At 44.1% G+C, this 11,475-nt stretch overlaps 1 protein-coding gene across 1 annotated transcript; it reads left to right on the top strand.

The window, feature by feature from the left end:
* The first annotated feature begins 731 nt into the window (after positions 1-731).
* ybx1 (Y box binding protein 1) lies at positions 732-10,947 on the top strand. Its single transcript, XM_084333268.1, has 8 exons — positions 732-888; positions 2,708-2,771; positions 3,048-3,081; positions 3,170-3,259; positions 7,930-8,232; positions 8,692-8,795; positions 9,208-9,525; positions 10,599-10,947. Exons 1-7 carry the CDS (start codon positions 780-782, stop codon positions 9,476-9,478), a joined length of 975 nt encoding a protein of 324 aa, XP_084189394.1. The 5' UTR covers positions 732-779; the 3' UTR covers positions 9,479-9,525; positions 10,599-10,947.
* The last annotated feature ends 528 nt before the right edge of the window (positions 10,948-11,475 follow it).

Here is an 11,475-nt window from a genome sequence, read left to right as displayed (position 1 = left end):
CCCTTAACAATTGTATGTATTGAGCTGTACTGTATTGTACCCATTCTGCAATCTGTTAATAAAGTTTTCAATCAATCAATTCAATTCAATCAATCAAACAAATATAAGACGGTTCAATGACTTTATCTAAATCCAATCAATATTCCCAATGCCGTTTAAATGTAAGGTTATAAAAGTAAACATAAACATTCATATAATACAATAACCTAAATAGCTTTGGCTCCTCTACAAGGAGCCATTATACTTGTAATAAATAAAGTGTATTCGTGTCAATGTAGGATTCCTTAAACTGACAGCAAATGTTGTAAAATGCAGTGGGTAATAATAACTAATAAGTGTATCAACATGCACACATGCAGCCAGTGTCCCAGGGAAAAAAAATAGGTTGTCTGACTAGTTCGTCTGGCTTTTGCATCACTGTGGGCGGTGAAATTGTACATGGACATTCTTTCCTTTAGCCAATGGTTTTCAAGCAATTCTTCTACAACTTAACCGACAACTCCGCGAAGCAATAGAAACGCCAACTTCCTGTGACGCTCGGCGTCGGAAAAGAACCGCGCCAATCGGAGCACGCGGTGGGCGTGCGCGCGGCGCGAATATTCCCTGGCATCGTTTCTCCCTCTGCCCAGTTCGATCGGCAACGGGAGCGGAGAGAGGAAAGCAGAGAGCCCGAAGGCAGCAGCCCCCACCACCGCCGGCCCAGGTTACCATCTAGCACCGGGAAACACACTAGAGAGTCACCGCCGGCACAAGACCACCACCATTACCAACCAGTCACCATGAGCAGCGAGGCCGCCGAAACGCAACAACCACCGCAGCCCGCTGACGACGCGGAGAGCCCGTCCAGCCCGGCAGCCGAAGCTTCCGCGGCGGATAAGAAGGTCATCGGTAAGGAGCTCCGCTGCTGCAGAGACCACGGCGCTAGTTAGCGGCCAGCTAGCTCCACGGTAGCCGCTGTTAGCTTCGTGTTAACGCCGCCAGAAACTAACTCGTGTGCCGGCCGGGGCTCGATAACAGCCAACGGGTAACCCATCGTTTATGCTCGCTAACATCAACCGGTAGTTGGCTAATAATAATAATAACGTTAGGTTGGAAGAAGCCAAGTTACAATAGAGTCGGATGTGTTTGCTAAGTTGATCGTGGTCCCCCCCCACCCCCCCGTAAAGAAGGTGGACTCTGCCCAGTAACAAATAATGGTCATTAGTTATGCTGCTCCGCGGGAACAAACTATGCGATGAACTGGTCTAAAGGAAACTCTTTCTGTTCGCTTTTTAGTTAAAACGTTGGACGCGACATTTTACACGTTGAATAAAATATTGTCATTTCCCTGACGTTTTGTTTAACGTGGTTAAAACGTGAGTCCAGGCCGGCCGGGGACACGAGAAGCTGCTGCCTCTGGTTAACCGTTAACGTGGAGTCATGTACCGACGGTCGATTTAATAACTCCTCCACCGTTGTGTCCTGTCTGACGCGTCTCGGGTTTCTCGGGTCTCGATCACACGAGGCCTTGATCATGACCGACCCGTCAGATACTCTTAACGTTCCCTCGGCCATCATACAGTGGACTGTCTTGCACGGTATCGGATCACACGGCACAACGTTACCGTGGCGGCGGCAGAACCATTCCTCCTCCTCACAGCTCGTTAGCTGCTGCACGCTATCATCCCCTTTGTTCAAAGCGAGACGCAGAGCGTTTTAGTCGCTTCTTCACCTCCTCACGTTGTACTCTGTTCACGTTGAAAGCAGCCGGGCCGGGCTAACTAATGCCAATTTATCAACGGAACAGTTTTCAATTTGTCCAACGGAACCGCTCCCAAAACGGCTATGAAGTTAACATTAACATGAACGGCTAATGTGTGGTTTATCGGCCGCAGCGTTGTTAGCCCGCTGCTGATGGAGGAGCAGCACCCAAAATGTCCGCCGCCGTGATGATATCCTACCGATTTCTTTTGTCTCTCTCTCGCACCGTGTCTGCAGAACAGAACAGGCCCCACACCGCCCGGCACTGCTGCAGTGCTGCGGTTCCCAATTTCAATAGTAGTTTCGTGTTGTAGCCACACAATAAAATGTTTCTTCTACATTCTGGCCCTAATCCAACCACATGGTTGAGAGCCCAGTTAGCTGCTCGGCTAACCCGGTTGGGCTAAAGCTCCTCGCCTCGCTGCTAGCATCTTAGGGCGCGACGCCACCACGTGTAACACAAGAAAGTACTTCCTTGTAGTGTGGCTTTCAGAGGGTGTCAAGAAGTTGCAACACTGTTGACACGAGTGGGACGTTTTGTCACCCTGTTGTAGTCCACCACCACCACGCTGTCAGTTATTTTCTGAGCCGACTGTCCAGTTGGCACTAAGGCGAGGTTTTCATGTTTAATGCGGGTCGTCTCTACTATAGTTGATGAGAATGCTTTCTGGACCATGCATTGCCAATGCAGGGCAGCTGGCACCGAACATTTGAGCATCATCAACATCTATAAAAAGCCCAACAGTTGGGGGGGGGGGGGTGTTAAATATAACTCTTGTCTCAACATTATCTCGGGGTTGTTTTTTTTTTTCATCGGTCTTGCTATTTAATTGCCAAACTGCCCCAAGTAGGCCTCGCCGCAGTAGCAGTGTCACATGCTTTGAAAGAAGTAGCATTTTGCTTCTAGCATAAATGTATCTATTTAAGACTGGTTCAAATTGTTAACCTTTGTTTCTGTTCTCTATAGCAACAAAAGTCTTGGGGACAGTCAAATGGTTCAACGTCAGAAATGGATATGGTTTTATCAACAGGTAAGTGAGCCCCACCTCTGCCTTCTAAAGACACTAATATGATCTGTGTGTGAGGGAACATTCCCAATCCTATTATGGCTTTGATTTGCCTACAAAGCCGGGCCAGACGATTTGTCTGCCGGTTGCTATGCTCTTGTAGCGTGTGGTACTTAAATTAATCCATACACTTGCTAGCTCAGTCACAATCTGTCTGTTGTACTATGACAGTCTTTGGCTTAGCTGGGAATTGCAATCTCAATGTATAATGCAGACTTCTTTTTTCCCTGTATCTTTTAGGAATGACACGAAAGAGGACGTGTTTGTACACCAGGTAAATGGCCTGTCAACTCAAAATGGTCAATTTATTTAGAGCTGATCTTTGAATTAAGTGAATCTTATTTCTTTAATCATTATTTCAGACGGCCATAAAAAAGAACAACCCAAGGAAATACCTTCGCAGTGTTGGAGATGGAGAAACTGTGGAGTTTGATGTGGTTGAAGGGGAGAAGGTAAGCTAGACAGGGTGGTCGTCTGTCTAAAAGTCTTTCCCAGCCTCTGAATTTGCACATAAACCACCTGATTGTCCAAAAATAGTCCCCTGTAGATCAGATGTTTTTGTCCTGCGTTCCCGGGGTCGCATGGGAAACCACCTTGTTCCCCGCCATAAATACACACAATGTGCAAAACCCCACCTCCCAATCAGAAGCTGGGAAATATAAATATATTTTTCTTTTTGATGCAAAGTGAAAAGAAACTGATGCAGAGCATTCTCCTTTTCTGCTGACCAGGTAAACTCACTCCTAATTTCTCAGAAGCTGCCCACAGCACTTAATATCTTAAAGTCTTACATTTAACTTGCGGTAGACGGCCTGCTAGAACTACCCTGAATAAAATTAAGCTTGATGCGTTTGAAATGGAAAATGCAATGGAAATGTATTTTGGACCTAGTTAACTTCTTAAATGGAAGACTGGTTTCATTTTTGCAGCCTTCAAGTACTATAACCTGCAGCGGCACTTCCTCATTGTGGACTTCAGTTATTAAAATGTAAGAGTGGTTGAGTAGCAATTATTTTACATCAAACTTTTAGACTACTTTTCCTTATATTTATCTTTCTAACCTGGAAAACTACCACATGTTTGATTTTCATTGTCTTGGTCCATTGCCTGCCCTTACTGGTTTACCCAAAACCAAGAAATGCAGACCAATACTGCATACACTAAGTAGTCAATATAATGTGGGGCTGTGTCCACATAAGTCATAACAGATAATTAGTAGTGCTGTCAATCGATTAAAATATTTAACTTGATTAATTGCATTATTGTCCATAGTTAACTCGCAAATTAATCGCATTTTTTTTTTTTTTTTTTACCTTAAACAGATCTTTTTCAAGTTCCAAGTTGTAATACTCTTATCAACATGCGAGTCAACAAATGCTTGCTTTATGCAGCCATTTAACACAAAAGGATGACCCTCATGCATTGCAAATTTGCATCAAATTCAAAGCAGTGATGCACAAAATAACTAATTTAAAACAATGAATAAAGTGCATGAAATAATAGGGGAAAGAAAACGTTAGGAACTTGTTCCATTCACCCACACAAGGGCTGATTAATCACCCCCCCCTCTCTCACACACACTCCCAGCTCTCTTTCTCTCTTGCCCCTTCCTCATCTCTCTCACCCCCCCTCTCTATATATCACACACACACTTCAGAAACAAACATAGTATCAATGAGAGCAACAATAATACACAGAGTGAAGTCTAGTAAACAAAACAAAAAGTAAAAAAAATTTTTTTTTAATTTTTTATAGTTGACACATCCCCCTCCATTGGTTATACCCATCAATATACCCAGTCTGCCACCACTGTAAGCATATGGAGATGTTTACCTTCTTTTCAGGGCTATAACTTTTAAATTTTATTGCAATATTGACATTACTATGGCCCATTCAACATCTATTATCTATCGTTCAGGATGTGGGAACGTTATACTTTTTCATTCATACAAAAATACCTTCTAGAATATAAGTGTTTTTATCGAGGGCGGTTAGGTGGCCGAGCGGAGATTGCGTTCGTCACCAGCCCCGGAGCTGTGAGCTGGATTCGCCTGTTCGAATCCAGCCCACAGCTCCGGGGTTGTCACCAGCTTGGCTGGCCGTCTGCACTAATACAATTGGCTGTATTAGAGGGTGGGAGAAGCTGGCGGGGTGGGTCCGGGTCGTTGTAAACAGCGACTCCTACAGTTCGGTCGGGGCGCCTGCTAAGCGCGGATAGGACTCGAGGGGGATAGTGTGGTCCTCCCACACGCTACGCCCTCTCGATGAGAATCCGCGCTGCCAGGTGAAAAGAAGCGGTGATTGGCTGGACGTGTGTCGGAGGAAGCACGTGGTAGCCTCCACTCTCCCAGATGATCTGACTGTGGGGGGTAGGTGCGCAGCGACCAGGAAGGGACTGGGAATTGGCATACGACTAACATTGGGATGGGAGAAAATCGGAGGAAAAATGGAGGGGGAAAAGACCAATAAAAAAAAAATTTGTTTTTATCGTTTTCTGCAGTAATTCCTAGAACGTGAGTTATAGGCCTAAACGCATATATAGATTATCGATTGGCGTTTCTTCCCTATACACGCTATATTAAAAAATGCAACTGTATATGATCGCTATACGTTATGCTTCATAATGTGTGGAGGAAGGGGGGGTGGGTAGGGATGGGTATCGTTAGGATTTTATCGATACTACTACTCTTATCGATACTGCTTAACGGTTCGGTACTTTATCGATACTCTTATCGGTTCTTTTAGATTATTTAAATATATTTAAATTTAAAAAAAAATTATAAATTATTATTTGAACGGCTTAAGGCTATATCTGTACTTGATATTTGTTTGTTGTGTTGCATATTTGAAATAAACTTCAATCAAATCAAACCCCCGGCCCCCTCTTAAAAAACAAAAACCTGTGTTTAACCTGGCCATCTATAAAACATCATGCTAAAACTGTGAAACAAATGTCATACTCCCCTAAAGAAAGAAATACATAGCAAACATGACTCAGTTATGCAATAGTGCTGCTGCTTTTTATTTTGTTAAAATCTTTTAGTTAATAAGACTACAAAATGACTACAACGATTTCACAACGATTTCCTGTCCACGCCGGAAGTGCATCGGATACCTACCTTAACGTTACATTTTCAACAACGGAACAGATTGTTGCTAATTAAACACTTCATGGAAACGGAGTAACGTTAACGCTATGTCGAGTTCATACGTGTAGTGTAGTATGAACTCGGCGAGTCGGCATAACGTTAACGTTAGTCAGTTTCAGTGTTGCTGGATGGTATACTCTATTAGCTCCGTAGCTAACGTAGCTAGCCACGTTAACGTTAAATGTTCAACAACAGAACAGATTGCTGCTAATTAAACACTTCATGGAAACGGATTAACGTTATCGCTATGTCGAGTTCATAAGTGTAGTGTAGTATGAACTCGGCATAACGTTAACGTTAGAGTGTACCATCCAGCAACACTGAAACTGACTACTAGCTCCGTAGCTAACGTAGCTAGCCACGGACAGGCACCTCCAGTCCCTACCCGTGTATGTGTGAGTGGCTCGCGACAAGTGTGTGTAATGGCTTGCTGCGGCTCGCTTCTCGTGCAGAGACAGAGAGAGGATCGTTCGCAACTTTTAAATAATAATAATAATAATAATAATTTCTCTAGAGTATCGATAGCAGTACCGAGGACGTCGGAGCTTATAAATACTCCGGTATTTTCTAATATAGTACCGGTTCCCGTTCAAAACCGGGGTCCGGGGGGCATCCCTAGGGGTGGGTGGTTTATAATTCCCCGATCATCAGTAAATGCTTTATGTAGGTTGGGTGATATATTGATCAGATCGGTTTGCTCACAAGGAAACTCACAATTGGGTTGAAAATAACGTTATATTCCTCTTACCGTGGGTCAAAGACACTGGCGGTGAAAGATCCCAGGTATACGACGCCGATCGCCTAGGTCCATTTCCGGTTTGTATGTCGCAATAAACGCCGAAATCATATCGATTATTACGTTTAGAAAGCGATCCATTATGTACATTGTGTCTGTCGGGAGTCATGCAATGATATCTGACGGCCGGATGAGTTTAATCGACGCACATCAGCCATATCCTGTAGGTGAGTGTAACTTGCCCGACCATCCACCAGGTGGCGGTATTGCGCCGTCGTAGCCGGCAGCTATAGGGCCCAGCTGCAGCGTCTCGGCTGTATTATATGAATTATGAATGCCATTGCAAAAATTGTGGCGTTAATAGAATCGGGCGATACCGCGTTAACTTTGACAGCCTTAATAATTGGTTAAAGATCCGGTACAATGTTTTAATTATTGTGGAATATTAACACTTTCAGAGCCAACCTTGTTTACATTTTTACCCCGTTGAATGCCACCATCCACTTCAATGTTGGCGTTAACGCCTAATCTATGTTTTAAATTATGGCTGTGTCTAATCTGCCCGTCGCTTATCAATGACTCGTTTTCAGTCAACATTGTCGAAGCGGATTGTTTTTTTATCGGTTCATTTTCGTTTTATAGCATTTTGAAAAGCCCTCGTTTTCAAGGAAAATATAAAGATTCCATGATAGACATTTACTGGAATATTCTAGAATACACAAAACGTAATTTTTTGGCCTATTTATGAATAGGCGTGAGCTGATTTCCTCATCAGCGATCACAGCCAAACAGCCACATCACACATAGGGAAAATGCTGAGATCTCAGCAAATACAACTCTGATTATCCCAAGACTGGTAAAATAGATTCCTTACCTCAGATCAGATGTTCTCCAAAAAGATACGCGCCCTTCCGCCTAAGCATACTTCGCCTGATGCGGCTCGTTGCCATGGATACTGTCCTGAGATTATGTGTGGCTGGTAGCAGTTGAACAAATGTCTATTTCAGAATAAACTTGTTTATTTGCAGCAGCCTTGCTCGCTTGTTGTGTTTTACACCCATAACATTTCAACACGAAATGTAGGATTTTCCTACATTTACCCGACGCCCACTGTTCCTACATTTACCGTTACAGATCTTTCCAATGATCATGATGTAAATGTTTCCCCATACGGTAACATCCCTGGGGCTGCTTGGTTGGTTCTCTCTAAACCCTCTCCCTTCCCTCTGTGTTGCAGGGAGCAGAGGCGGCCAACGTCACCGGCCCAGCAGGCGTTCCGGTCCAGGGGAGCAAGTACGCCGCTGACCGGAACCGCTACAGGCGCTACCCCCGCAGGAGGGGCCCTCCCCGCAATGGAGAATACCCTGAGAACTACCAGAGCGATGGCGAGGGCGAGCCGCCGAGTACCGGAAGCCGGGAAGGCCGTGAAGGCCGCGAGAAGAGCAGCCGTGAGGGGGCAGACAGCGCCCCAGAGGGAGACATGCAGCCACAGCAGCGCAGGCCCTCCTACCCAGGCAGACGGCGCTACCCGCCATACTTTGTACGTAGACGCTATGGCCAATGGCCCCCGTACACCAACTGATACATTTTTAGAGGTATGCCATTACAGGGCTTCCATCCTGAAGCAGGGGGCTCCATGTCCGAACGCTGGGAACCCCCCTGTTCCAGTGATGTCATGCACAACTCTCGCCCCCTCTCCTTAACAACAATCTTGTGGTTTTTGGACAAAACAAACCTTGGTGTATCGGGGCTCTTGTTGATATACTGCAAACTTTCTGCTGTGGGAGCTATGAGGTTTTTATCAGCCTCACATCAACACCCTTGGTTTGTTTTGGACTAGTTTGGATGACTATTAAAGGTGTTCTGTCGGACACAGCATGACAAAAATTATTTCATCATGGATAACTTGGAGTCCAATCTTTCAAGTGTTGGTGTTCTTAAGCCTACTAGGAAATATTGCGAGGTGACCGTTGTTGACTTAACCCGTGTTTGCTTTTAGGGAGGCGAAGGCGAAGAGAACCAGCAGAGGGAGAGGGGTCCAGGTCCAGACCAGGGCGGCGACAAACCAATGAGACAGAACTACTACAGAGGCTTCCGACCAAGGTTCAGACAGAGGGTTTGCATGTTGGCTTCATTGACTGCTGCAACAAGGGGAGAGAAGCAACAATCTTGAACTCTAAAGGTCTTTTTATCTACATAGAATTAGCCAATTAGAAAATGTTTTTATTCTAATTGGTGAATACCACTTGATTCAGTTGGACATGCCCACACTCCCTTTTTTGCAGCTTAACATTGAATGGCAACTGCTCACAAGAATGTGATAGTTTTGTATGTGGGTGTTTTTTCCTGCGACTGTTTTGCATGGCTATGTGGATGTGGCCAACTTCATGTTTGATCAGATGACAAAATGTACGCTGATTGGCTTGTTGTAAACCATGTTCAATGTATGTACATTATGGAACATCAAACTAACCCTGAAACGGCAATGAGCTAAGACAAAAATGCTCTCCTCCAGGGGTCCACCCCGTCCCAGACCGGTGCGGGACGGAGAGGAGAACAAGGAGAACAGGTCAGAAGCAGGTCAGGGAGGTGAGGGCGGCCCCGACCAAGAGCCCCGTCAGCGCCGCTACCGCCGCAACTTCAATTACCGCCGCAGACGCCCACAGGCCGGCGGCAAGCCTGGCCCAGAGGGCGGCGATGGCAACGGCAAGGAGGCTAAGGCAGGAGGCGAACCATCCGCTGAGAAAACGTCCGCTCCCGAGCCCCAGCAGGGCGGGGCTGAGTAGGAACAACCCGCCCACCGGCAACCTACCATCTCTTTACCATCGTCCGGGTGAGTTGGCGACTTTACACCAGCACTAGAATGAGTGTTAATGAGCACATTGGGGCCTAACATGGCAGGACAGATTCACTGCAAGTAAAAGCTAAGGGTGGGTTTTTGGGTTTTTCTATGGCCTATAGTGGCATTTAGAGAGCAGGATGGCTGATATAGCCCACATGGTTTTTATTCATTTATTTTGCATCTGATATAACAATTGAGACACACAATTGCTGGACTTGAAATTTCATCTAATAGTTATTAGCTTGCTTAGCTGATTTGTTACAGCTACCGGTATGTTTGCAGTTGCTAACACTACAATTGCTCCAGGAATTGGATATAAAATATTGCAGTATTTTCTTCCCCTTCAAAATATCAGTGAACTTTTTTTTATGGCCATATTTAGCTCCTTTCTGGGTAAATTGGCATAAAGGGATTCCTTATTCATTGCTCTAGCATTAGTATTGAGCTGCGATACCGATATTTTTTAAACTGCCAATCTGTTGACAACTAGAAAAAACAGCTGTCTATCTTCACAGTCGACTTTGTTGGATGTTGGCAGAACAAACTTGTTAAATCAAAACATTAGATTTGAATGGTTAGGACTTTTAGCACAGTTCAAGTCCCTTTAGGAAATGTGGCTGCTTATTCTGATCTGCATTTTTCATTGGCTCCTGTGGTGGATGAGGTAATGCAACGGCTTTGATAAAGCAAACTGTCTGGCCGCCTGCAGCCCTCTAACTATTGTTTCAGTAGCGCACACAGCTTTAGCCCCACGGTGCAGTATATGTGGCGATAAAGCAACAAATTACTGGACTTGTAAATGTGTACATCGTACGACTAGGGCTGTCCATAGTCCATTAATCGGTCTGTTTGGACCTAGGGCTGTCCATAGTCCATTAATTGGTCTGTTTGGTCCTAGGGCTGTCCTCAGTCCATTAGTCTGTGTGGTCCTAGTCCTGAATGAATTATTTCCTGAAAACTGAAATCAACTAATGGATAACATGCCCATTAGTAAACTACAATGTTCATTGAAAGGAAACCGCTCTATAACTAATTGATTTTTCCCTTTTTTCTGTCTCCCACAGTTTTTTGTCAACAAGAAGAAACATCAAAGATCTGAGCAATAAGAAACAGATTTGACCTGACGATCGTCACAAGCTTGCACCACGCATTCGACCAGATTTACCACCGATTGCCTGCAGAATCTATGCAGACTGTTTTTTTCCATTATTTTTACGTGACAGCTACAAAAAGTTTTGGGGAAACAGCAGATGTTTTTCTAAATCGGTCCTAAGTTTTTACACCAAATGGTTTTTAAGATAAGAAAAAAAAATGTAATTTGATATCTGGTCAGTTTGACATTTTTAAATAACTTTTTATGTATTCAAACATTTTAACAAAAATGCAAGCTCAAATAAAAGACAAGAGACCTGTCCCATGTGTTATCTTTATTTTACTCAAACATTCAGATGAAACCTTTCTGGATATATATCAAGTTCACAATTGTTATAACTTTAAGAAACTTTTAATAGTAGACCACTGAAATGATGGCATTGCAATATAACTTGCTGTATTCCTCTGGGTCTGGTCTGCTACACTGTTATTTTGTATATCTAGAGACTGATAATTAGTCTTCCCACAGGTGGAGTACAGAGTTGGGTAGTTCTAACAAACGCTATCAATTCCTACTCGATCTGAAATACCAGACCTGAAAGTGCTTTTCAGATGAACTGATGCAATTGGACTAAAATGGTGGATCATAACACTGGTGGAAAGATTTGACCAATCCTACCAAATCCTCAAATTACTACTATGTTTATTTAGCACCAGTATTCCAAGTGTAAGTGAGATGGAACCTTTCGCAATGTTTAAAAGTTTCATTTGGAGAAGATTCCCCTGTTCAATGGTAGTACCTCCCCTTATATAAATTTTTTTGGTTAAAGGAACACGCCAACATTATGG

This window comes from Notolepis coatsorum (genome assembly GCF_963971535.1).
Source record: "Notolepis coatsorum genome assembly, chromosome: 17".
NCBI lineage: Eukaryota > Metazoa > Chordata > Actinopteri > Aulopiformes > Paralepididae > Notolepis > Notolepis coatsorum.
Note: the sequence above shows the minus strand (reverse complement) of the source record. Positions and strands in the feature narration are given on the sequence as shown.

Coding starts and splice junctions, on each gene's coding strand:
- ybx1 (XM_084333268.1), top strand. CDS start 780: ATGAGCAGCGAGGCCGCCGAAACGCAACAACCACCGCAGCCCGCTGAC. Junction 3,260..7,929: donor ATGTGGTTGAAGGGGAGAAG/GTAAGCTAGACA, acceptor TCTGTGTTGCAG/GGAGCAGAGGCGGCCAACGT. Junction 8,233..8,691: donor GGCGCTACCCGCCATACTTT/GTACGTAGACGC, acceptor GTTTGCTTTTAG/GGAGGCGAAGGCGAAGAGAA.